At 40.6% G+C, this 26640-nt stretch overlaps 2 protein-coding genes across 2 annotated transcripts; one reads left to right on the plus strand and one right to left on the minus strand.

Moving 5' to 3' along the window:
- Positions 1-509: 509 nt before the first annotated feature.
- ccne1 (cyclin E1) lies at positions 510-7330 on the minus strand. Its single transcript, XM_077588374.1, has 12 exons — positions 7010-7330; positions 6504-6554; positions 6213-6306; positions 6045-6107; positions 4757-4926; positions 4527-4662; positions 3310-3456; positions 3144-3239; positions 2932-3066; positions 2143-2254; positions 1907-2064; positions 510-1251 (listed from the first exon to the last, which is right to left on the minus strand). The coding sequence occupies exons 2-12, from the start codon at positions 6515-6517 to the stop codon at positions 1081-1083; spliced, it is 1296 nt and encodes a 431-aa protein (XP_077444500.1). The 5' UTR covers positions 6518-6554; positions 7010-7330; the 3' UTR covers positions 510-1080.
- A 789-nt stretch (positions 7331-8119) lies between these two features.
- Positions 8120-10705, plus strand: LOC144066605 (uncharacterized protein F13E9.13, mitochondrial). The gene is made up of 6 exons (XM_077589823.1): positions 8120-8238; positions 8308-8390; positions 8646-8826; positions 8891-9041; positions 9816-9943; positions 10011-10705. Exons 1-6 carry the CDS (start codon positions 8166-8168, stop codon positions 10199-10201), a joined length of 807 nt encoding a protein of 268 aa, XP_077445949.1. The 5' UTR covers positions 8120-8165; the 3' UTR covers positions 10202-10705.
- Positions 10706-26640: the final 15935 nt, after the last annotated feature.

The raw sequence follows: 26640 nt of genomic DNA on the forward strand, positions 1-26640 counted from the left end.
TCGGTGCTTTGAAAAGTATGTAAGCTAAGTGGAAAATGTAATTTTGGGGGCCAAATGTGTGGGAAGGCTTTTTCTTCTTTGTGGATAATCTACTGTGGGTCACTTCCTGTTTATTTTGAGGTTTTTTAAGATCACTTCCTGTTGATTTTAGCAAGTATCCAGGTCATTTCAGGCTGGTTTTGGGGAAAATTTTGGGCCGATTATTGTTTATTTGGGGGCATTTGAAACAAAATAAAAAATAAAAGCAATAACCTTTTTGAATTTCACTTTCTTGTCTGCAGTGCATCAATCCACCACAAGAGGGAGACAGAGTTAAGATAGAATATGGAGTCATTACATTTTGGGAGAAACCTGAGTTTTCCTAATAATTATAATCAAGTCTTTCTTACGCTCTCACTTTTACAATATGAGCGACATTAAGCTTATTTTTAATACCTACAAAGCAAAAAATATAAGCAAGATGGACCAGGATTTAAAAAAAAAAGTTTCATAATAAATGAATGAGCAAATTATCTTTCCAAATACATCTTTAATGAAAAATATGTAGCAGCATTTGATTTTAAAAGAAAAAAAAGGGTCACACGTGGAAATTTCGGGGCACTCGGTCATTCGAGGTGGACAATCTTAAAGGTTTTTGTTAAATAAAAAAAATCATTGACTCCCAAAAAGGGGGTAAAATGCATGACATTTTGGTTGCGGCTAGCACCATTGAGCTTCTCAAGCTCAATTAAGTGAATGGTCCCACCGCTTAAAAAAGTTTACAAAAAATAATCACATACATGCACACCAAAAGTTGATAAAAAGGGCGGCCGGCTGTGTAGCAGCACGGAGTCTCCAGACTCCAGGATCAGTCCGTGGGCCCCTTTTTTTAATTAAAAAGGCGGTTTTTGAGTTCAATTTAAAAAAATTTTTTCAAAAAGGCAGTTGTGTTAAATTTCAAAAAAAGGAAAATAAATTCCTCAATTGGCAGTTTCAAGGAGAGTTGCTCAGAAATTCAAAATTATGTCCTGCCCCCCCAAAAAATCCTTAAAAATGAGAAATTCCGCACAAGAAAAATGTTTTTTAAAAAACAGGCAGATTTTACGGCGCCAGCGTCCATTCGGCGGCAGCACGCATCCTGGGTCGCAGAACGGTCGCCGCCGGGTCCTCGGCCGTCTTCTCGCTGCTGAGCGGCGGTGTAAGGACGCCGGACGGTAGGCGGCAATCGCCGTGAGGTTCCGGGTCCGAGTCCCGGTAGGACCACGCCTTCTCCTGAGGTTAAAGACCACAAAAAAAGGATTATTTTCCAATATAAAGATCATCAGTTTGGTTTCATTGAGAAATCGTTTTTTGCTTTTCATTAATAAAACAAAAACAAAATTAATGTATAATATTTTTGCTTTTTTTGACAATTTAATTAAAAAAACTGGAAAAACATGAATAATGTTATATAATATTTTTTTCCATATTTATTTTGTGGTGGAATTTATTTTTTCTTCTTTTATTTAACTCTAATTAAAAAAACTTTCCATTTTACATTTAAAACAGAGTAAAAATTAATGAAAAAACACAACAAAAAGTTATTCCTTTTTTAATTAAAAAAAATGTCAAGTAAACTAAAAAAAAATACAAAACACAAAAAATAAACATAGCTTTTAATCTTTTCTTCTACGTTTACATTTGAAAATATAATTTTAAAAATGTAAATTTGGGGAAAATCCCCCTTTATTTATTTATTGAAATTTAAAATTTGTTGAGTATAACCATTCTTTAAAATATTTTTTTTTAAGTATAACCATTCTTTAAAATATATTTTTTAAGTTTAACCATTCTTTAAAATATATTTTTTTAAATGAACAAGACAACATTGACTTTAACAATAACCAAAGACAAATTATAATAAGGCCATAGGAATTGTCGCACTTACCATCCACGTCAAGTAGGGGGCGTGCGTCTGTATATTGTGCATGTCTTCCGAAGCCACGCCGGTGAACATCTTCATGGGCGAGCCGCCCGATTCCCGCAGCGCCACGGCGAAGGGCACCATCCACCGCACGCACTCCTCCAGCTCCACCCTCTTTAAGGCTGCGCGCAAAGTTAGCGCCACCGTTAAGCGAGCGCCCCGGTTGGCCGGCCTCCCGTCGTGGTCGATTAGCAACGTACCCGACACGTTCTCCACCAGCTCCATGGAGGAAAAGTGGAAGAGGGCCGAAGCGGCCAGCATGCCGTTGGAGAACTCCAGGCAACGCACGTCCAGCATGCAAACGTCGAGAAGCTGCCAAAACAAGGGAAAGGAAAATTTGAAATGTGTCAAGTGGTGCTGCTGCATGCAACTTCAAACAAAAGCACACGTATATTTTTGCTCAAATGTAAAGATATATATAATTATTTTGACATAAGACTGCTGACTATCAACTCTGGCTGCCATTTTTATTTTTTATTTTTTTATAAATGCCATTTTGATCGGAATTTTTATACAGGCTGTACCATAAAAAAATGATTACGGATGAAGATCTACTTATTTTCTACTGTCTTACTGGATCTTCATCAAATAAATAAATATTCCTCTTGAGAATCCCAGTCAGCCCTTACTGGTAAAAAAAAAAAAAAAGGTTGGGGGCCATCTGCTGGCCAAAATGGGTATTGCATGAACCGATCCGTTCAAAACCAAAACAAGTCTCATGGTGACACATTTCTGGTCACCTGCGGTCGTGCAAAATCCCCCGTGGGTTTGGGTGTACTTTTACAATTAAATATCATATCCGAGTACAAAATGTTCGTACTTCTACTTTAGAGACGCGTTCAGATGGAGGTTTTGAAAAGAATTGTTTTGAATGTCGGAAATGTGCATTTTGACGTGGGCGGGCGTAGGGATTCTTTTTTTGTTTTGTTTGTATGGGTTTTTTTGGAACCTGTGGACGATTGTTGGAATAACCGGCATTAAAATCTAACCTCTGCGATGTGAGTAAAAGTGGCCTGCGGGTATTTGGGGACCAGCAGCTGGTCCGACTCGTCCAGGTAGGCCACCTGCATGTAGACGTTGAGCCAGGAAACGGGGGTCTGCGGGCTCAGGCTCCATTTCAGCTCCTGCTCGCTCGGCCAATCGGAGAGCGCCCCATTAGAACCATGTCGCGTCACGTCAAGTGCACCACTTCTCCACTCACCTTCATGACGATGATCTCCATGCTGAGGATCTCGTCTTCGGTGCAGGCCTCGTCGGTCACGTAGGCGAACTGGTGCACTTTGGGGGGGTACATTTCCTGCGTGAAAGAGGAAGGAGGCTTTTGCCGCCGCGTGGAGAGGAGCGGGGGAGGGGCTAAGGGCGCCTACCTCCACTTTGGCGGCGATGAAAAGGCAGCTGATGCCGATGAGCTGCAGCGTGGACTTGAAGACGTTGCTCTGCGTGGCCATGAAGCGGTCAAAGTAGTCCTGCGCCAGGTGGTACGTCTCGCGGTGCAGCTTGTAGACCTCGCTCACCTGTGGGACCCAAAAGGAAAATTAGTCGGAGTCCACTGAACCAAAAGGGTACGTGGCCGTCCGAGTCGCCTAAACCAAAAGGGGATGCGGCCATCCAAGTAGAGTCAATCAAAAGGGAATGCGTCCCGCAAATCGACCAAATGAAAAGGGGGCGCGGCCAATTCGAGTCGACTGAATCAAAAGGGGACCTGTCCATCAGAGTACACTAAAGCACAGGTGTCAAAGTGGCGGCCCGGGGGCCAAATCTGGCCCGCCGGATCATTTTGTGTGGCCCGGGAAAGTAAATCATGAGTGCCGACTTTCTGTTTTAGGATCAAATTAAAATGGAGTATGGATGTATATTAAATTTCCTGATTTTCCCTGTTTTAAATCAATAATTTAAATTTTTTATTCATTTTTTCTGTGTTTTTAGTTCAAAAATCATTTTGTAAAATCTAAAAAAATATTTTAAAAAAGCTCAAATAAACATCGTTTTAGATCTATAAAAAACTGAATATTCAGGGCTTTTAATCCATTTATATTGAAATTTCAGGATATAATATTTAGATTTTTTTTTTAATTGAATTATAAGAACTGGATCAAAAGCCCTAAATATTCGTTTTTTATAGATATAAAACTATATTTGAACTTTTTTTTTTCTTAGTAAGGGAAAACATCTAAAAATCATTTGTTTTTCATTTCAACATTTTTTTTTAAATTATATTCAATATTCAAGTGAAAAACCGAAAATATTTTTATATATTTATTTTAAGATTTTACAAAATGCTTCTTGACCTAAAAACACCAAAAGACAAAATTGATAAAAAATTAGCAATGATTGATTTAAAAAGGGGAAAATCAGGAAATATAATATACATCTATTATCATAGATAATAAATTCATTTGAATTTGATCCCAAAACAGAAAGTCGGCACTCATGATTTACTTACTCGGGCCGCACAAAATGATGTGGCGGGCCAGATTTGGCCCCCGGGCCGCCACTTTGACACTTGTACACTAAAGAAAACTGGGAGGCGCCCGCCGGAGCGGACCAGGACGCCCACCCAACGATGACCCACAATGCCCCTCACCTCCATAAGCCAGTCGAGTAGAATAGCCCTCATCTTGGGCTGCAGGTGAGGATGATTGTCCATCATGTTGATGGTGCGCGTGTACGTTTTGTCTTTGGCCAGCATGTTGTTCCACACGGCGTCTTTGCTGGCCCAGCTGGACACAAACACAACACAAGTAGTATTACATCAAGAAGATGTACTACACGCATTAGGGCTGGCGTGAATACGACGTGCGGTCGAGTACAAACCAGAGCGCGGGGAGCGGCGCACAATGGACGGGTGTGGCCAAGACGTTGGCGAAGTCGTAATGAGGGAAACCGACGTTAACCAGCGTGATCTGCCGCTCGTCGCGACGCTCCAGCGTGGACGACCGGCGCCGAGGACTGGCGTAGTCGCCATCGTCGCTCCGCTGCGCCACCTCCACAAAAAAAATATATAAATATATTTACTATCTCCGTATAGATAGATGTGCAACTTGGCATTTTTATTCGTAATCAATCCTTCTATTGGAAGTCAATATGATACAATTTGGAAGTCAATATGATACATTTAGTCAGGCTAAATGTTTTTTAATCTACGAATAGATTGGACATTGTTCACGTAAATGTTTTGAAATGTTAACCTAGCAGATTGAATGTGCTAGCTGTAAAGAACTAGAATAAAAAGGTCAACTCATTGGCTGCCATTGACAGGAGTAGACGCACAATCCATTTTTAATGGGAGTGAGGCAGTGAAGGAGTGTTGACATGCTGTCAACCGTCCCATTTTGAAAGGACTGGACGTCTAAGAGTGACAAACTAATTTCAAAAATGTTTTGAAATGTTAACCTCACCGAATACAGGTACGCTACTCCGCTAGAAATAGCATAACATAGTAGTCAGGTCTTTATGAAGACGTCCACTGCCATTAAAAGGTCTCCAATCTATAAAAAGTGGACTGGACGTCTACTAGTGACAAACTAATATCAAGAATGTTCATTTACGGTTAAATTGGACGTCTAAAAATGTTTTGAAATGTTAACCTCACCAAATACAGGTATGCTACTCCGCTAGAAATAGCATAACATAGTAGTCAGGTCTTTATGAAGACGTCCACTCCCATTAAAAGGTCTCCAATGTATAAAAAGTGGACTTCATGTCTACTAGTGACAAACTAATATCAAGAATGTTCATTTACGGTTAAACTGGATGTCTAAAAATGTTAACCTCACCGAATACAGGTACGCTACTCCGCTAGAAATAGCATAACATAGTAGTCAGGTCTGTATGAACATGTTGACTGACATTAAAAGGTCTCCAATCTATAAAAAGTGGACTGGACATCTCAGAGATAAACACATTTCAAAACTTTCAACTTAAATTTAACGTCTAATCAGACCTTCTGCAAATGTCTTGAAATTGTAACCTCGCAGATTGAATACCTAAAGGTAGCTATACATAAATAGTCAGGTCTTTATTGTCCATTTGAACTGGGGCCATCTCATTTGGAGTGTTTTAATGTATAAATAAAATGGAGGTTCTTCCCCCAAATGTTCACCTGGCTGTCCCGCTGCTTCTTCTTGGTCATCTCTTCTCCGTCGTCATCCACGTCCTGCAAATACTGGAGACAAAAACTCCGGGTTAGATGGACATTCGGTTCATAAGGTTTCATTTGAAGAGAGAATGAGAAGAACATCTTGGAGCTGAGCTCCACTCCACCACGCACAATGGCAACATCTGCCTTCCTCTTCCTCGGCCTGGTCGCCTTCACGTTGGCCGCGTCGGGAGCAACACACTCGGCTTCTTGTTCCGTCTCCTCCCTGAAAAGCAGACACGGGACGGCAAAGCAAGTTGTCAGCCAAATACGAATTTGGACGCGTTGTTTTAGCCCCAAAAAACGACAACAAGGTGCTTTAGCCACAAGCTAACTAGCTGAGGAAGCTAAACTTTGTCGCTGATTGATTGACTGGCGAAACGTGGGGAGGGAAAAACAAAATGAGGATAAACGAGCACTTACCGACTTCCCAGCATTCTAGCCTCGGGGCTGGCTGTCTCCACGGGAGTCAACCTAACCAGAAATAAGTAGTTTGAAGTTGTTTTGGGTGAGTTTTAAGAGAGAACAAGAGCGCACTCCCAACCCCCACGTTCAGCTGACAAAGCCCAATACGTCCTGGCGGGCAAATGAGCACACAACCGACACGTAAAGTGGCTAAAACAGAGTAAAAAACACAAATACGCGCACGAAATTCCACACAGGGGCAGAAAACAAGTCTGTCTATCCGACAAATGAGGCTATTCGGTGGATTAACCCTGGCAAAGTGTTCATTTTCTTGCACAAAGTGTGGACATCTGGCTGGATCCATCATGGCCGACGCAGCTGCTTATGACGAGGTGGCGAAAATAAGTCACCAAATGAGTCAAAAAATCGATTTAAAACAATCCTATTAAGGACGTTGATGTATCATCTTTATCTTAATTTGACGTTGAAATGGGTAAAAAATTCCATTAGCTCGCAGTACCCACCTCAAGATGCTTCTCTTGAAGTTCAGGACGAAAGTCGATCATGAAAGTAATCAATCGATCAGTGGATGCATCGATGAAAGGGGGAACCACGGACGCTTTTTGAAATGGTGGGAGCTCCGCGAGTATGTGGCGGCGGCAGGCCGGCGTCTGGTCGCAATGAGCGGGGAAGCAGGCGGGCGCGCCTCGGTCGCGTCAAGCGGGGAGGAGGCGATTCAACTTGGCGCTCAAATGCCTTCTTCTCCGCCGAACGTCTTCCGCCTCGAAACTCGCCCCCTAGACGCCCGATTTGCCGCAAAACGACAATTTCCCCCGGGCGAGCTTGAAAATAAAGCCAAGTGTGCTTTCTAAAGTGAAGTTTGTGGCGCGTTTGGCCGGTAAAAGCGTGGAGGCGTGACGGCCGGGTGACAGCTGCGTGGGCGGGGCTTCCGAGGCGGAAGTAGCCGGCACCGCGTGGCTAGTCTGCCAGATGTAAACAAAGCCCCGAGTCGCTGCACTTTAAGCACCGTTTAGGACAAAAACGGCCGTTTTACGGTTTAAAAGCAAAGCTGAGGCCTTCTGGAATTCGTGGGGAAGATTTAGGCTGGGTGTCAGCCCGGTCGCGATGGTTATTTGTCGAAAAAACGCCGTGTTGTTAACGTTAGCTCGCGGCTTTTTCCTCACCGTGGCGCCCTTTCTGCACGGGTTGCCAAATAAGGAGTGCATTCCCTCTTTTAAAGTCGTCTCCATTGTTTGGGTTTTGGGGCCCTCGCTGCTGAATTCTCTACTTTTTTTAGATTACAAATGTAGGAAACTTTTTTTATCTCCAATTTGACGTGATGGTTTTCATAAGAATGCAACTCTCCAAATACTCAAGATGCTTTTCATAGGATATGAATTTAAAATGAACACATAAGTGACCTCGAAGAAGATTCGGTCATATCACTACATTACGTCATTTTTAAAAATGATAATCGAACCAATTACCAATAAATCATATAATTACAATAACAGTTGTTTATCAAAATCATCATTTGTTGCCACAATACTAGCCAGCGAGTTCAAAAGTTGACCTTTGGACACTCACGTGACGAGGACCGGACCAAAGATCACAAAAAAGTTGAAGATTTTTTTTTTGTCTTTGGTCCCTGAATGCAGCAGCGAGCACAGACAAACAAACATGAAGTGGTCAAATCTCTTCGGACACGTAAAATGTGCCGTTATCGGAATGATTCACTTGAAAGCTTTACCAGGTAGCGCTTGCGGGTTTTTTTAAAAGCTAATGGCAATTTATGAATTCATATTGTCAATTTCTTTGGCAGGTTCTCCACTCTGCCGCATGAAAATGTCGCAAATTATCGAAGAAGCCTGCAAAGAGGCCAGAATATACCATGACGCGGGCCTGGTAAGCGGCGGCGTACCGCAAGGGTCAACCTGAGATCTCCTTCATTTTGGGTCTTGAGTAAATTCAAGCTACTTGTGGGTTATTTATGGTAGATTTTGGAGCATTTCCAGGTCACTTGTTGTCAATTTCTCACTTTTGGTTGATTTTGGGTCACTCTCAGTTGGTTTTAGGGCATTAGTGTGTCACTTTTTATTGATTTGGGGGCATTTCTGGGTCACCTTGTGTATTATTTACGTGTCAAATTGAATTTTCAAGGACGGTGTGATGGTGGAGAACATGCACGACGTCCCGTACTCGCTATCCCCGGGTCCCGAGGTGACGGCGTGCATGACGTCGGTGTGCGCCGCCGTGAGGAGCGTCTGCCCGTCCGTGCCCGTCGGCGTCCAGGTTCTGGCCGCCGCCAATCGCGAGGCGCTAGCCGTCGCGCTAGCATCAGGTACTTTCTGGGAAACTTCAGTGGAATTTGGGCGAGCGTGGCTCACGAGCCGCCGTGTGGCCAGGCGCGCACTTCATCCGGGCAGAGGGATTCGTCTTTTCCCACGTGGCCGACGAGGGGTTGGTGAACGCCTGCGCCGGGGAACTTCTCAGGTATCGCCAGAACGTCGGGGCGGAGGATGTCCTCATCTTGACGGATATCAAGAAGAAACACAGGTGACGTTAGACACTATTGGACAAATGCTTTGCAGGAAAAAACATAGGCACGGAAAGACTAAATCAGACAGAAAACAGAAATACACAGATAAAAACAATAATAATGCTGAACTAGTACTTTAAAAGCACGTCATAAATCATTTGCTAATGACCTACTAGCGACTTAAACTCGGGTTGGTTCGCGGGCCACTTTAGCGTCAACTTGATTTCTTGTGGGCCGGACCATTTTAGATATAATATTTAGATTTTTTCCTTCTAAATGGATTAAAAGAACTGGATTAAAAGCCCTGAATATTCAGTTTTTATAGATCTAAAACTATGTTTTTTTTTAGCTTTTTAAAATATATTTTTAGATTTTACAACATGATTTTTGAACTAAAAACACAGAAAAAATGGATTAAAAATTACAATTATTAATTTAAAAATGGGAAAATCGGGAAATAGAATATACATCTATACTCTTCATTTTAATTTGATCCTAAAACAGAAAGTCGGCACTCATCATTTACTTTCCCGGGCCACACAAAATGATGCGGCGGGCCAGATTTGGCCCCCGGGCCGCCACTTTGACACATATGGTCTAGAGGTCAAAGGTCACAAGTACCCTAATTTTTGGAACGCTCGGTATAAAAACTAAAGGTATATGACGAATCCAACATTTTATTCACCATACTTTATAACGCTTCGGTGTTTTTGACCACCTTCAAATACACGGTGATTTAAGAAAACAACATAAATGCTAATGCTAATGCTAATCCTGTGACGTACCCACAGTTCTCACGCTATAACGTCGGACGTGAGCGTGGCGGAGACGGCTCGGGCCGCCGAGTTCTTCCTGTCCGACGGACTCGTCCTGACCGGGATTTCAACCGGAGTCGGCGCCGACCCGTGCGAACTTACGGGTACGTCCGTCCCGCCGAAACGTCCCCCCTCGCTTCCGAACTAAAGTGGATGGCGTGGCCCGCCCAGAGGTATCCCGGGCGACGGCTCTCCCGGTTCTGGTGGGTTCTGGAGTGACCGCCGAGAACGTGCGAGGCTACCTCGCCGCTAGCGGCCTCATCGTGGGCTCGCACTTCAAGGAAGGCGGCGTTTGGAGCGGACCGCTCAGCGCGCGGCGGGTCGACCACTTCATGAGCCAGATGAGGCGCCTGAGAACATGAGCCACCGCTGGCGTCCAAGTGGTCCACGGCTTTTTTCCGGGTCCCTGATTTCCTCCCACATTCCCAAAACATGCATGCTACGCTAATTGTCGGCTCAAAAGGTCTCTGTCTACGAGCGATTGGTTGTTTGTCTCCTTTCGCCCTGCGATTGGCTGGCAACCAAATCAATGAAGCCCCGCCCCCTGCCCATCGTTGGCTGAGATTGGCTCCAGCACCCCCTGCGACCCTTGTGAAAATGTATGAATGTATGGTATGTCCTGATAGTAGTGCTATTGAGGACCATAGTATTTCATGTTGGCTTTGACTGCAATGCGCCCTTCTCGCCACAAGAGAGCGTGCTAGATTAAACAATACTATTTTACTCATTGAAATCTTTTTTTTTTGTAACAGTCTCAGTATTGCTGGACATAAATACGTATGAAACATTTCTTAGGCATATTATGAAATGAAATGTCTCCAACATTCTTAAGGATAATAAATCCATATCAGTTTTTATGAAATCAATGGAAGGGTGGCATTGAATGGATCGCTACAAGTAATAAAAACATTTAAATTCTCAGTAATTTTTCTAAATCAGCTTAAAATGTGAATTGGAGCGACTTTATTGGAGGGGTGAAATTTAATTATTTCATTTTATTTCATTTAGCATTTTTCTCTCAATCTTTCTATAAACAGTAGCATTTCTTTATGGAAATAATGCATTGATAAGAAATAAACTGATATTTAAAAAAAATAAGAGAATAAGAAAAGAAATACATTGGACATTGGACCTGTGTGTGTCTACAATCCGAGCATAATAATATAACAATAACAGAAAATAAATCAAACTAAATCAAGGAAACAAAAGAATTAACAAAAACAACAACCTGAACAAAAAAAATGAATAAATCAGCAAATCCGTCAAAATAACTCGAAACACAAAAATACATTTTCAAGAACAAGCATTAAAAAATAATTATTAAAGGCTTATGGATTCTTTTTTTGCACGCGTGTGTGCGCTTGTGTGGTAAGAAAGATGGATGGTGTGTGTGTGCGCGTGTGGTGTCTGCTCTAATTGTAAAGTATTAGTTACATTAGAGTGCAGCCTGTGATTAATGGAACTTATTTGGGAGGTGGAGTGTGTGTGTGTGTGTGTGTGTTTGTGTGTGTGTGTGTGTGTGTGTGTGACCGGGTGACAAAAAAATTGATCTTATTTTTTTTTTGTCAACATTTTTGCTCGCTCGGCAACATAAAAAGGAGGATCATAATTCTATTTAGGGATGTCCCCATGGCACACATATTTTTTGCATGCTATTCCCATTTTGTGGATTTGCCGATACGAAATGTATTGAGGTGGGAAAATGTTTATTTTTTTAAAAAATAAAAATAAATTTTTCCCTCCTCAATACATTTCGTATCGGCCATGGATAGCATGCTAGCAAACTAGCAAACTGCCAATAACTATGGATATTTTTTGCTATCCATAGCCGCTATTGGCAGTTTGCTAGTTTGCTAGCATGCTATCCATAGCCGCTATTGGCAGCTTGCTATGCAATTATTGATTTAAAAAAGGGAAAATCAGGAAATATAATACACATCTGTATTCTTTATTTTGAATTTGATCCTAAAAGAAAAAGTCGGCACTCATGATTTACTTTCTCGGCCGCAGAAAATGATGTGGCAGGCCAGATTTGGCCCCCGGGCCGCCACTTTGACACCTGTGCTCGAGATTGTTATTTTTTGGCATTCATGCTATTTTTTGGGGAAAGGTTTGCTTCACAAGTGAAAATAGAAATATATATAGTATATCACTGTACAGTATGTATTTTTTTTGCAATATATCTCGTGATTGATTCTTTTGTATCTGGAGTTATTCTAATTTTTCAATCATTTTTCACTAAATAGTAAAAATCTAGTACTTTGTGGTATAATATTGTCATTTAGCCGGCACATATCGTGAAATATTTTTTTCCAAATTGCACAGCACTAGTTAACACATACTGTTATTATTATTTTATATTTTTTTATGGAAGGTGGCAACTAAAAATAGATTTTTGAAAGTGTACACACACACAAACATTCGGATGGCCAAAAGTGTCAACAGATGGCGACGTTGGCATCAAACAACTTTTTAAAGACGCTTATTGGAAGCCATCCAAAAGCATGTGTGTGCATCTTATGATATTATTTATTTATTTTCAAAGAAAACTTTGTCATGGAATGAATTTCTTGAGAAAGGAAGAAGATGCTGCCACAATTTCCGGAACTATTGTTCAAGTGTGAAAAGACACACACGTGGGCACGCAGAAGGTGTTAGCAATTAAAATGTGCTAAGCCATCTGTCCACTAATTATTAATTCATATTAGCGCGCACACACACACACACACAAACACGCAAACGCACGCTCAAAATGTCGGTCAGATCGAAGTTTGACGATGTTTTTCGAGTGCGTTGAAATACGATGGGCGACTTTGAAATGATAAACAAAGTAGCGTAAAGTAGCTAAAGTGCTTTAGCTATTATGCTATTAAACATAGAGCCAAATTTAGAATGAACAAGAAAAAGTAGTGTAGCTCTTTCTTCACAAATCTACTCAAATAAATGCATAAAAGGTATAAAACTACTTTTAGAAGTTTCCTAAAAAGTTATTATACTAAATGTCATGCGACACTGAGACTAGCAAACCACATTTTGGACACAAATCCATTAGAAAAAGTGATGGAAAATGCTTAATGGCATTGAACAAATATATTTGCTAGCGTGTTGCTAGCATGCTATCCATAGCCGCTATTGACGGTTTTCTAGCATGCTATTCATAGCCGCTGCTGACAATTTGCTAGCATGCTATCCATAGCCGCTATTGGGAGTTGGCTAGCATGCTATCCCTAGCCGCTATTGGCAGTTTGCTAGTTTGCTAGCATGCTATCCATAGCCGCTATTGGCAGTTTGCTAGTTTGCTAGCATGCTATCCATAGCCGCTATTGGCAGTTTGCTAGTTTGCTAGCATGCTATCCATAGCCGCTCAAGTCTGGCGTTGCCATGTGAGCGTTCCGTCAACATGAGCTAGCTAGCTGGACAAGGAAATGCTAATAAACAGCCATATTTACCGCTTTTCCTCGCATATTAGCCGCCTCCGCGTGTACGTCATACCCTTAAAATGGCCTCAGAATGTTTGAATTTTACAATTTCTCTCGTATAAAACTCCCCGCCTCAATTTACAATTTTTTGTTTAGCATTGTAAGCCGTACCCTCAATTCAGTCATAATTTTTTAGTTACAAATGTGGCGTATATGCGATAAAATACAGCATGTGCCAAATTTGTTTTGAAATGAACCCAGTCATTTCCATATTTTTCACACTGTCACCATTTCTTATGAACTTTAAAAGGACCCCACAAGTCAATTTGACACACTTTTTTTACCTTCATATCTCCATTGATGCCAGCTCTTCCCCTTCAGATGAATTGGACGTCTATCGGCCTGAATCCCGGACAACGGGTTCATTTATTTTTTATGTCTGAATTTTCCAAAAATCAAACGGGGGACTCGATGATAGAATGTCAGATCATAAAAAAAACGCACGATTCCATCTTCAACTAATCTAGATGCGAAAACACACACACACACACACTGGCACACACACACACACGCACACACACACACACACACACACACACACACACACACACACACACACATTTGTCTATGTAGAGGGCCTTGGGGGGTTAATTAAGCACCGAGAATAATGCCAGTGTAATGAAAACAAGAGAGCTTTTGCTTATTTCTGTCTTTCTTCTGAAAAGCTCAGACGAAATATTCATAACGACGATGCTAATAATCACAAGAAGAAAGAATCGCGCACAAAACACAAAGTCAGTCGAGCGAGATTGGAAACTCAGCACAAATATAGTCCAACAGGAAAAGTAAGGGGAGCAACCGGCAGGGGGCAGCACTAGACTAAAACAACCAGATCGGGATTGGAGATGAAATGGGGTGAACCCTGTCTGAACTCTTTTTTCGCTTCCATGGACGACGATCGACGTCAAATCCAGTTGAACTGGGAGGGAGTGGATTCATTTGGTCCTGGATTTTGAACGGTTTGGACGTCTATGGCCGTCAGTGGACAAAAGGAGCACAAAAATCAAACAAATACATCATTCAAGAAGTCATTTTTTTGTCATTCCATTTGTTTATTTTTAAAAATTCTACAGATATAGTGACGTTTTTCTTTTTAAGTATTAATTTCAACTTGTTCTCATTTATTTCCATTTTATTCACGTTTCAATTGATTTAAATACGAATGATTTATTTCAAAGTTTATTTGTTACATTAATTCATCTACAATTTACGTTTGAATGAATGACTAAAACATGAATTAATAGGAATCATTCCTAAGACAATTTAAAAATAATAAGGATATATACATAAAGTCCGCATAAAGAACGAGATCATTTCATATAATTTCAAATCACAAAAATCGGACATAAATAAATCTTGAAATACATGGTGAAATAATCACACAATTAATGACAATATTTTTGAAAACATAATATTCTTGCTAATGTGTGGGGATTAAAAAAGTGGATATATGTGCTTATGTGTATGTGTATGTGTATGTGTATGTGTATGTGTATGTGTATGTGTATGTGTATGTGTATACATGTATGTATGTATGTATATATATATATATATATATATATATATATATATATATATATATATATATATATATATATATATATATATATATATTTCAGCAACACGCTTATTTATTCACATATTTATTTATTAACTAAAAAAATTGCAATTATTGATTTAAAAGTGGGAAAATCAGGAAATTTAACCATTTTAGAAATAATATTTAGATTTTTTTATATATAAATGGATTAAAAGAACTGGATTAAAATCCCTGAATATTCCGTTTTTTATAGATCTACATCAATGTTTATTTTAGCTTTTTTTTAAAATATATTTCTAGATTTCACAAAATGATTTTTGAACTAAAAACACAGAAAAAATGGATTAAAAAATGACAATTATTGATTTAAAAGGGGGAAAATCAGGAAATTTAATATACATCTATATTCTTCATTTGAATTTGATCCTAAAACAGAAAGTCGCCACTTATGATTGGCTTTCCCGGGCCACACAAAATGATGCGGCGGGCCAGATTTGGCCCCCGGGCCGCCACTTTGACACATGTGCTATAGGTGATCACCCAAAATGTACAGAAAATAACCAACAAGTACCCTAAAATAAACAAGGAAGTAACCCCAAAGCCTGCCATTGACAATGATAACCATCCAATACTACATTTAAATTGGAAAGACTGGATCATCTTTCAGTAACATTGACATCGCTAGATGTGATGGAATTTGTGGGAAAGAAAGTATATGCTAAAGCTAACTAGGCTACTAGAAGAAAGAAAAAGTTCCACATTTTCCACTTTGCATTTTCCCCAACTTTTGTTGATCTTCACCTCGCCTTTTTCCCCCGCATAATTAAAGGCACGTTATTTCCTCCCAAACAAACCCGGGGGCTCGTAACCCCGCCACGGCGTGAAACGGGATGAAATCTAGCGGGACCTAAGAGAGTGTGAAATTCGCGCCGGATAATCTGCCTTTTATTTGCGCCGGCGCCGACTGCTTTATCGGAAAATTGGAGTGGAACGCCCCGCACCGTCGCCCCTTTGTGTCCGATCCCCGTTTCATTCCTCAAACGTTAGCCGCTGACCCCCGCTCAGCCTCGTCGTAGCGCTGCTTATGCTAATGAGATTTTAGCGTCAGAACAGCGAGCCGTAAAGTCCGATTGTTGGCTCCCGTTCGCTAAGCTAACGCGGTTAGCGGGCTCCGCGTTATCGTGAACATCTGCTGCGAGTTACTTTTTGCTTTTGGGATATTAGAAGAATTGTTTTATTGCTTAAATTGGGTGTATTTCCAAATAGAATAAAGTTTTGGAAAAATAAAAATAAAAGGATACAGCAGTTAATATCTTTTACACCCAATTCTGAAATTCTCATATTGACGTAATTGGGCCTGATTTCCGATCACTCAAAAATGCAACTTGTAGTTTTGCCAAATTCACAAAAAAATGGCAATATTAAACTGGAAAGACTGGCTCATCTTTCAGTACCATTGACATCACTAGACGTCCAATCCATGTTGACATTCATTCATTGACCACTTAAAATAATAAAATCAAGCAATCTGATTAAATCACCCACGACACACCCTTAAAAAAGTTGCCGTAAGTAAGTTTGCGTGTAAAATGGTTGGCCATCTTAAGTGTTACAAAGATGACTTTTCGGGGAGGCGACATTTTCCGAGGATGATGTCATCATCCCGCTGCTGTAATCCCCAAATAATCCCCCCATTGTCCCACTGGCTTTGATCCCTATGTAGACGTCCCCCGTTCTAATCGCTATTGCGTGAAGCATTGTAGCATATCACACAAGAAAAAAAAAACATACTCAACTCCAATATAGTGCGTATGTATGCATTTGGAAATTAAAATGCTATTCTAATTCATGCAGATTTGACGATGTTATAGATCAAGGGTGTCAGACTCGGGTTGGTTCGCGGGCCGCTTTAACGTCAACTTGATTTCACGTGGGCCGGACCATTTTAGATATAATATTTAGATATTTTTTTTAAATAAATGGGTTAAAAGAACTGGATTAAAATACCTGAATATTCCGTTTTTTATAGATCTAAAACAATGTTTATTTTAGCTTTTTTTATATATTTTTAGATTTTACAAAATGATTTTTAAACTAAAAACACAGAAAATTGGATTAAAAAATGACAATGATTGACTTAAAAGGGGGAAAATCAGGAAATTTAATATACATCTATATCTATCATTTTAATTTGATCCTAAAACAGAAAGTCGGCACTCATCATTTACTTTCCCGGGCCACACAAAATGATGCGGCGGGCCAGATTTGGCCCCCGGGCTGCCACTTTGACACCTGTGCTATAGATTTTAGAAGGATCGGAACTTGAATTTGACTGTAAAACAGGAATAAAATGTGGATGAGAATTGACTCTATTCTGATATAACAACAAAAACATGAATACCTCTACTTACGAATAACTTTCAGGTTACAATTTTTTTTAAATATGCAAATGAGTGACTCGAGACACAAAAAAGAACCAAATTACAAAATCCCCCAAAAAGTAAATACATTCCCTCATCCGTTATTTTATTCTAAATTGATTGGGAGTCGCGAATGAACTCGGATTGGACGTCCATCGCCGTCTACAGAATTAATTCCTAACGTTTGAGCCCGCCTGGAATTTTCTCGAAGTTAAAGGCAAAACTTTTCATTGAATTTCCTGTAAACTTTTGAAGGCGTCGAGTCGGAGCAGCAAAACACACAAATGTGTGTTTGGGGGCCTTAAAAGAGAAAAAAAAGACGGAATAAAGAATAAAAGAAGAAGCAAAAGCAGCGCGCCGATGTGAAATGTCGTCCCCAGGATGAGCGCTTTTTACTGTTAATGGAGAAATAGAGTGTGTGGCATATTTAATGGCTTTTTGTTTTTATTGTACGGCACTGAATAATTAACTGGGAAGCGGCGTGTCACGCAGATTTATCTTTTAATTAAAACAACGTGCGCGCCGCATATTTGAGCGCGCGTCCAAATAAATGCAACACGAACCCCCCCCCCCCGAACTAAATTTATGTTTTGTTTATCCTGCGCTTAATTATTTGAAAATTATTCACTGTACAGTCACGCGTGGTAATAAGCAGTCAGCCTTTATTAATGGGCGACCAATACGGGAGGAATGCGCGACCACCAAAGAAAAATGGACCCAAAAAATGTTTTTTGGGCGCCAAATTTAGCGGGTATTTTCAGAACATTGGGGTTGGGAGACGAAATCCTGCCGCAAACTTTTTGCTGGAAAAATACGCTCAAAGTTTTTGCGCCCAGGGTGACGACGGGTCACCCGATTTTGGTGACGACGGGTCGCCCGATTTTGGTGGCGACGGGCCGCCCGATTTTGGTGGCGATGGGTCGCCCGATTTTGGTGGCGACGGGTCGCCCGATTTTGGTGGCGACGGGCCGCCCGATTTTGGTGGTGACGGGTCGCCCGATTTTGGTGGCGACGGGTCGCCCGATTTTGGTGACGAAGGGTCGCCCGATTTTGGTGACGACGGGTCGCCCGATTTTGGTGACGACGGGTCGCCCGATTTTGGTGATGACGGGTCACCCGATTTTGGTGGTTTGCCGATATTGAGTTTCAATCCGAAGTTTGTTTTTTGTCAAATTTATGTTAAAAAAAGTCCCAAAAATTGAGGCACACAAAAAGTTATCAGCCGGTCTTTTGGTAAAAGAACTGTACGATTCTGCCAATTTTTGACCAAAACATTTTTTTTCAATGGTTCCATTCATTTCAACTCCCACAAAAGAGTGCCCATTTAATATTATTATTATTTTTTTTTTAACTTAGTGGTCATTAGTTTTGAGCCCAAAAAATGACCCAAAAATCCTTGAATTTGCACAAAATGAACTTGGAGTGGAACAAAATGTATCGGAATTGACTAGGAATGCCTCAAAATGTTCAGAAAGTGAACCAATCGGAATGAAATAGCCCAAATTAACAGGAAGTGATGTGTAAATGACAGAAAAAAAATAATCAGCCCTTCAAAATGTATATGAAGTCACTTGAATGCCCCAAAACCAACAGAAAGTGACCTGGAAATGACAAAAAAAGTCTACCATTCACAATGTATTGACAGTGATTTGGAATGCCTCAAAATCTTCAAAAAGTGACCCTCAGTGCCTGTAACCAAACAAAAAGTGAGCTGGAAATGCTCCAAAACCAAGATAAGGACCCGGAAATGCTTGAAAAAAAATTAGTCAACCATCCAAAATGTATAGGAAATAAATTACAATGCCTCAAAATCATCAGAGAGTGACTCTACATGCCTGGAACCAAAAAGAAACTGACCTGGAAATCCCCAAAAACCAGCATAAAGTGACCTTGAAAGCCAAAAAATCATCAGAAAGTGACCTGGAAATGACTAACAAAAAAGCAAAGCATCCAAAATGTATAGGAAGTGAATTGGAATGCCTCAAAAACATCAGAAAATGATTTTATGTGCTTGTAACCAAAGACAAACTGACCTGGAAAGCCCCAAAACCAACAGAAAGTGACCTGGAAAGCCTGAACCCCAATAGAAAGTGACCTGGAATTGCTACAAAACCAACAGGAAGTGACCTGGAAATGACTGACAAAAAGCCATGCTTCCAAACTGTATAGGAAGTGAATTGGAATGCCTCAAAAACATCAGAAAATGATTCTATGTGCTTGTAACCAAAGACAAAGTGACCTGGAAAGCCTCAAAACCACCAAAAAGTGACCTGGAAATGACTGAAAAAATAGCCAACTATCCACAATGTATGGGAAATGAATTGGAATGCCTCAAAAACATCAGAAATGGCTTGTAACCAATGACAAAGTGACCTGGAAAGCCCCAAAACCAACATAAAGTGACCAGGAATTGCTACAAACCCAACAGAAAGTGACCCAGAAACGACTGCAAAAAACAGTAAGTAAACGATCCAAATGACTCCTCAAAATGAACTGATTGCACGCCATAAATCGCGATAGACGTCCGCTTTATTTAAACTTGGAGGTTTGGCTTTTAAGGCTCGTCTTTCCGTGCCATCGACGGCTCTAGACGTCCACTTCCTTTGGACTGGGATGGAAATTAGTTCCGTGAGAACCTTTTTTAAGAGCTTTTTTGCGTAAAATGGAGTCGCGCGCCGATAACCACGGTTTGGCCGGGTTCCGCGTGAAACACAGAGTGGCGGCGTGCCAAAGATGCCATTCCGTGATGAGTTAAGTGTTTCCCCGATGCGGAAAGAGCGCCACGATGCTAATCTAATCGGCTTCGCCACTCCGCCGGAGGATGAGTGTCAGCGCTAACGGCTACGCGTCTCCATTAGCCGGACGTTTCTGAGGAGTTCGCTCGCGGAAACGGGAAGTGCCGTCCAGTCGTGATGCCACGAGGCGCCGTCATCAAAAAAAGGGCAAAATATGATGATGTAATATGTGGAAATTGTTCTGTTCGGAATCTTCACTTTCCTTTGGAAGATGTAAAGGAGGTTTTGGTGGGGAAATGTTGCAATCTGCAGATGTCTTGGACCAAAACAAAATTGGAGAATCACATTGGGGGGATGGAGGGTTGAAATTTGGGCAAAATTGAGATTTTGGTGGCTTTCCATTGCAAGAAATGGTGTTCAAAATGGAATCGTTGGAAATTTTTGGGCTGAAATCTGCACATATTCTTATAATTATGAATATTAACGACTAATATTCGTAAGAATGAAATTGACAAGATTTTGGTGGGTTTCTATTGCAATAAATGGTGTTAAAAATGGAATCGTTGGAATTTTTTGGGCTAAAATCTGCACATATTCTTATAATTATGAATAAAAATCACTAATATTCGTGAGAATGAAATTGACAAGATTTTGGTGGGTTTCCATTGCAATAAATGGTGTTAAAAATTGAATTGTTGGAAATTTTTGGGCTGAAATCTGCACATATTCTTATAATTATGAATAATAATGACTAATATTCGTAAGAATCAGATCATTTGAGCAGTTGTTTTTGTCCAAAATGCGTACAATTATTTGGACAAAAAAATATAGCTGCCCCAAATAATCAACCAATCGACAACGAGTTGATGATAAGTTAATAATACAGTTTTTTGTTGACATTCCTGACCACAAAATGTTTAATTTTTTTAATATTTGAGACTCACAATGTCTTCATTTTCTAAATTTTGTAGGTTTTTCAATGATTCATTTAACTATTTTTTTAATAAAAAAAAAAAAAATGGTGGCCCGGTGGAAAGTGGTTGCCGTGACCGCCTCACAGTTCTGGGGTCGAGGGTTCGATCCCAGTTGGGTCCACACTATGTGGAGTTTGCATGTTCTTTCTGAGCTTTTGTGGGTTTTCTTAGGGTACTCCAGTTTCCTCCTACATCCCCAAAGCATGCAAGCTATGCTAATTCTAAGCTAACTTGTTCCTAGCTAGTGATTGGTCGTTTACGTCTTTGTGCCCTGCGATTGGCTGGCCAAAAAAAACAAAAGAACCAATCATCTCACTGACTATTATTAAATACCATATTTTCACGACTATAAGGCGCACCCCATTATAAGGCGCACCCTCAATGAATGACACATTTTAATTTTTTTCCTTATATATAAAGCACACTGGATTATAAGGCGCCCTGTCAATTTTGGAGAACATTTAAGACTTTTAAGTGCGCCTTATACTCGTGAAAATACGGTACTTTGAAAGAACAGAAACGTGGCGAACTTTTCAATCAATGGCATTGTTACTATTTACTTGTTTGGAAATGTTTCAATTGGACTCTTATCTTAATTAAAAGCGGGCGGGCTAACGAACTAGCCGTTCTCCTCAGATGAATGGAATCAACCATTTTGAGAGGCCATTGACTGGGAAATCAATTCTTCTTCTGTCAGCCAGTTAGAGCATCGAGTAGCATTTCCCTTTGTGTTCGGCACGCCGAGAAAAGGGTGTCCTTTTTTACCCCAATAAAAGCGGTTGATGGTGATTGTCCTTGGCCAGCGGGCGTGAAAAGACGGCCCCTCTCGAAAAACCCAGCGGCGTAATTAAAGCGGATTCCCGTGTTCTGCCGTGTCCATTAGGACAGCGCTGGGGAAATGGTCATTATCACCCGCAGGAAATAGGAACATAAATATGCGGGGAATGAAAATGTCAATTAGTGGAGCGAGCCAGCGACTATTTAGGAACATTGGCCTCTTGTTTTTTAACGGCCGTGACATTTTCAACACTGGCGTCCTGCTAAAGGAAGAAGTGCTAAATGTTTAGCTATTCTACACCCGTCTTTAACCCTTTTAGGAGCACTTATGAGATGGAAGGTTCCATTCCGGGTAGTTTCGCTGTTCGCCCTGTGTCTGCGTGGGTTTTCTTTGGGTACTCCGCTTTGCTCACACATGCCAGAAACTTGCCCGCTAGGCTTATTGTTTGCTAAATTGTACCTATCTACGAGGGGTTTGTTGTTTGTCTCATTGTGCCCTGTGATTGGCTGGAATTCCAGTCGGGATATGCCCCGCCTACTGCTCGTAGGGAGCGCCGTAAATGAATAAATGAACCCTTACTGGAAGGGTGTCAAACTCGGGTTTGTTCGCGGGCCGCATTAACGTCAACTCGATTTTATGTGGGCCGGATCATTTTAGATATAATATTTAGATTTTTTTAAATAAATGGATTAAATGAACTGGATTAAAATCCCTGAATATTCAGGTTTTTTTATAGATCTAAAACAATGTTTATTTTAGGTTTTTTAAAAATTTATTTTTAGATTTTACAAAATGATTTTTGAACTAAAAACACAGAAAAAATTGATTAAAAAATGACAATTATTGATTTAAAAGGGGGAAAATCAGGAAATTTAATATCCATCGAAAGCCAAAAAATCATCAGAAAGTGACCTGGAAATATTCCGCTTTTTATAGATCTAAAACAATGTTTATTTTAGCATTTTTTATATATTTTTAGATTTTAACAAATGATTTTTGAACTAAAAACACAGAAAAAATGGATTAAAAAATGACAATTATTAAATCTATACTTTTGGTCATTTTTTAATTTATTTTTTCTGTGTTTTTTGTTCAAAAATCATTTTGTAAAATTTAAAAATATACATAAAAAAGCTAAAATAAACATTGTTTTAGATCTATAAAAAACAGAATATTCAGGGCTTTTAATCCAGTTCTTTTAATCCATTTATATTAAAAAAATCTAAATATTATATCTAAAATGGTCCGGCCCACGTGAAATCAAGTTGACGTTAAAGCGGCCCGAGTCTGACACCCTTGCGCTAGGCTAATTGTAAGCTACACTGATTGCTTATTTGTCTGACTCTGTCCTATGTCGCTTGGCAACCGATTCCAGGGTATTTTCCATGATATTTCAGCTTGTTTGTTTATTTGTCAATTTAACGAAGGCTTTCATTTAGTCAAATCGGCCCGGAGACTTTTTAACGACTCCGCGGACGTCCCGTGTTAGCGGAGACGGAAATGGTGTTGATGTTTTTATCGGCGTATTCGGAGCATGAATCAAAAGGCGGCGCGGAGGGTGGCTGGCGAAGCGGGGATCCGTGTATGACTACGTGCCAGAGATCAATCTAAAAGTCCTCTGCAACAGCCACTTCAGACCCTGGGAGCACTCACAAAAAAAAAAAAAAAAACAAGAAAAAAAATAAGATTACCATTACACGAGCGCACCCCCATCCTTCCTTGCACCCGACAGGCGATGAGGGGAAATAAATGTTGCCACACACATACACACATACACACAAATATAGGCAACCCGGCAACGCCAGAAATGACAGAAATAAAAAAGACGGATTCCCAGCTAAACGTCAATAGGTGGTAGAGGGTAGCGGTGGTGGTGGTGGTGGGGGTCCGGGGGGGTGGTGTATCTTGTATTAAAAGTGCATTTGGAATTCTTCGCAGCGCTCCACTTCATTCCGCAACGTCTGGGTCTCGCCCCCCTAAAAGGACACGGGTATAAATCAACTTTGTGGCTCGTGCGCAAAAGCCCAATAAAAATAAATAGATGAGCGCCGGTCACCTCGGAGCCATTTTGAAAAAATAAAAACACCTTACTGTACCTCGGATGACGACTCCGAGTGGACGCCGGCTCGTTCCGGCGCGCTAAAATGTAAACACGGGAGCGTTTTTTTTTGGCCCGAGTCGAGGGTCGGGGTGAAATGTGTGGGGCCTACCCAAAGGGGGCGCTCTAGAGCTACTCGATTGAACGCAAGTCTCGATTTGATGGCGATGGTTTCAACGATTTGGACGCGATGGCCCTCGAATTGAGACTTGGGTTCAATCGGGTAGCTCTAGAGCGCCCCCCTTGGGCAGGCCCTGGAAATTTCGCGTACAGCCAGCAGAGGGCGTATGCATGTACGGTAAAAGAGTAGTATAGATTATAGACCACTGGTGTCAAAGTGGCAGCCCCGGGGCCAAATCTGTCCCGCTGCATCATTTTGTGCGGCCCGGGAAAGTCAATGATGAGTGCCGACTTTCTGTTTTAGGATCAAATTCAAATGAAGATTATAGATGTATATTATATTTCCTGATTTTCCCCTTTTTAAATCAATAATTTCAATTTTTTATCCATTTTTTTCTTTTGGTGTTTTTAGGTCAAAAAGCTTTTTGTAAAATCTAAAAATAAATATATTTTCGCTTTTCCACTTTAATATTTAATTTAATTTTTAATAAAAATGTTTCAATTTGAAATGCAAAACAAATGATTATTAGATGTTTTCCCTTCAAAGTTCAAATAAACCGTTTTATATCTATAAAAAAACTGAATATTTCGGGCGTTTGATCCAGTTCTTATAATCCAATTTAAAAAAAATCTAAATATTATATCTAAAATGGTCCGACCCACATGAAATCGAGTTGATGTTATGCGGCCCGCGAATAAACCCGAGTTTGACACCCTTGTTATAGACCATATAGTTGTTTTCATGGAATATAAGTTGATTTTAATGTACAAATTTGTGCCATTGAAAAACCAATCATTTATCATTCTTATTAAAACCAGGATTTTCGTTTTAATGCGCTTTCAACGACGCTGACTGGAACAGCGAAGCTTCTTTGTTTGTGTTCCCCTGCCATTGTTAACAAAATCCAACATGGCCGCCACCCGCTGTCATTCATTTCCCGTCAAAATGGCCCGAGAGCCGGGAATCCACCGACGGCGTCGCCGAGCCACGTCGGAAAATAACGGGCAGGTGTCGCTTGGACGGCGAGCGTTTGAAGTATTTTCCTCTCCCCGTAAGTGGACGGCGTGTAAGCGCTTCCATATTATTTCCCACTTTGACAAGGGATCACCTTCAAGACCCGTCAAGTGGCGCCTTTGGGCCGGCGTGGCGCCAGCCGGCCTGGCTCGCCGCCGACACCTGCCGGCTGTCAATCAAAGGCGGGGGGTTAGCATGCGTCCCGGGGCTATTGATGAAGCTGTCGTTGACGCGCCGAGACGTGTCCATCATGTCTTCTTTATCGCCGGGCCTCGTCTGTTGCTCGCTGCCCGAGTGTGTGTTTGTGTGTTTGTGTGTGTTTGTGAGTGTGTGTCACCTTCATCGCCGCTCCCCCTTGCTCTCGCTCGTTATTCGTATTATTAGAATTTGACAAGCTGACATCGGGTGGACGAGGACAGTCTGTTGGTCTCACGGTGGAGTGACAAGGAAGGCTGTTTTCCGTCAAAATGGGTCCTGCTAACAGGGTGTTCCGGGCTGGACTTCCAGCAGGGGCGCTCCTGGACAATTTGGCGCACTGCGGGGACAAGCATATAGTACCCCCAAACACACACACACACACACACACATAGACACAGACACACACACACAAGGTCTGTTGTGAGAAGGTGGGAATCATTCATTCATTTTCCGTCACTGGACCATTCTGAGCGGATGCTGGCTGGAATACTGTCCAGAGTTGGCTGGGCTCCAGCACCCCTGCTCCCTGGTGAGAATGAGTGGAATGGAAAATGAATGAATAAATAAAAGACAATCAAAAATGGGAAGTTAGGAATTCACGATTATGCTTTTGTCGTTTCACTTTTGATACATTTTCGATATTTTCTTTAAAAAAAAAAAAAATTCAAATCATTTTCTATTTTCCCAGTTATATTATTATTACTCAAATGTATTTAGTACTTTTAATAATATTATTGCTAATTTTCCCTTTTGTTTTTTTTTCACTTATTTTCTTTTTTTCAACTCTGCCTATTTGTTTTTCAATGTTATTTTTTGCATTTTTGCATTTTTTTTAAAAACTTTTTTCTTCCGAGATATTTTTGATTTTTTTAATTAACATTGTCTATATTTCCTTGCATTTTTTTTAAATTTAACTTTCTACATTTTGCTTTTGGTTGTAGATTCAGGTACCAAAAAGATAATCAGGTTCAATGATTTTTATTTATTTTTTATTTTTTTAGTTGTCATATAAAACATTCACAATGTTTTCACTGGTGACCTTTGAAGGGTATTCAAGTCCCAAAAAATTGCGCTTTGTGTTCTGTCTTGAGCGATCTTCTCCGAAAAAGATTATTAAAGCAATACGGGCCTTCTTTGTTCCAACACGCAAACTGCAAGGGATTATGGGTATCAACTAACACTGACCCCTAAAGCCTTCCAAATCCCTTCAAAAGGCACGGAGAAGAAAAAAAAACCCAAAACAAAGCCTGCCGCTATCCTTTGTCTCAACTTTCACTCATTTGTCTTTGCAACTTCCCACGTCTTGTCATGACCTTGCTGTGCCACAAGGGGGACGATTGACACTCTATGAATTGATGGCAAAAGAAGAAAAATGAAATAACCGAAAATGTCAAGTGGGAGTCTCGGGATATTCGGGGTGTCCTTTGCAGTTTGGCTGAGATTT

The sequence above is a fragment of the Stigmatopora argus genome, chromosome 2 (genome assembly GCF_051989625.1).
Source record: "Stigmatopora argus isolate UIUO_Sarg chromosome 2, RoL_Sarg_1.0, whole genome shotgun sequence".
NCBI classification, from domain to species: domain Eukaryota; kingdom Metazoa; phylum Chordata; class Actinopteri; order Syngnathiformes; family Syngnathidae; genus Stigmatopora; species Stigmatopora argus.

What these genes read in the sequence shown, in the direction of transcription:
- ccne1 (XM_077588374.1), bottom strand. An exon ending in GCGCCGCTCCCCGCGCTCTG is followed by an intron (nt 4,663 to 4,756) that starts GTTTGTACTCGA and finishes GTTTGTGTCCAG; the next exon opens with CTGGGCCAGCAAAGACGCCG. An exon ending in TACTCGACTGGCTTATGGAG is followed by an intron (nt 3,457 to 4,526) that starts GTGAGGGGCATT and finishes TGGGTCCCACAG; the next exon opens with GTGAGCGAGGTCTACAAGCT.
- LOC144066605 (XM_077589823.1), top strand. Translation starts at nt 8,166, where the DNA reads ATGAAGTGGTCAAATCTCTTCGGACACGTAAAATGTGCCGTTATCGGA. An exon ending in TCACTTGAAAGCTTTACCAG is followed by an intron (nt 8,239 to 8,307) that starts GTAGCGCTTGCG and finishes TTTCTTTGGCAG; the next exon opens with GTTCTCCACTCTGCCGCATG. An exon ending in AGCCGTCGCGCTAGCATCAG is followed by an intron (nt 8,827 to 8,890) that starts GTACTTTCTGGG and finishes CCGTGTGGCCAG; the next exon opens with GCGCGCACTTCATCCGGGCA.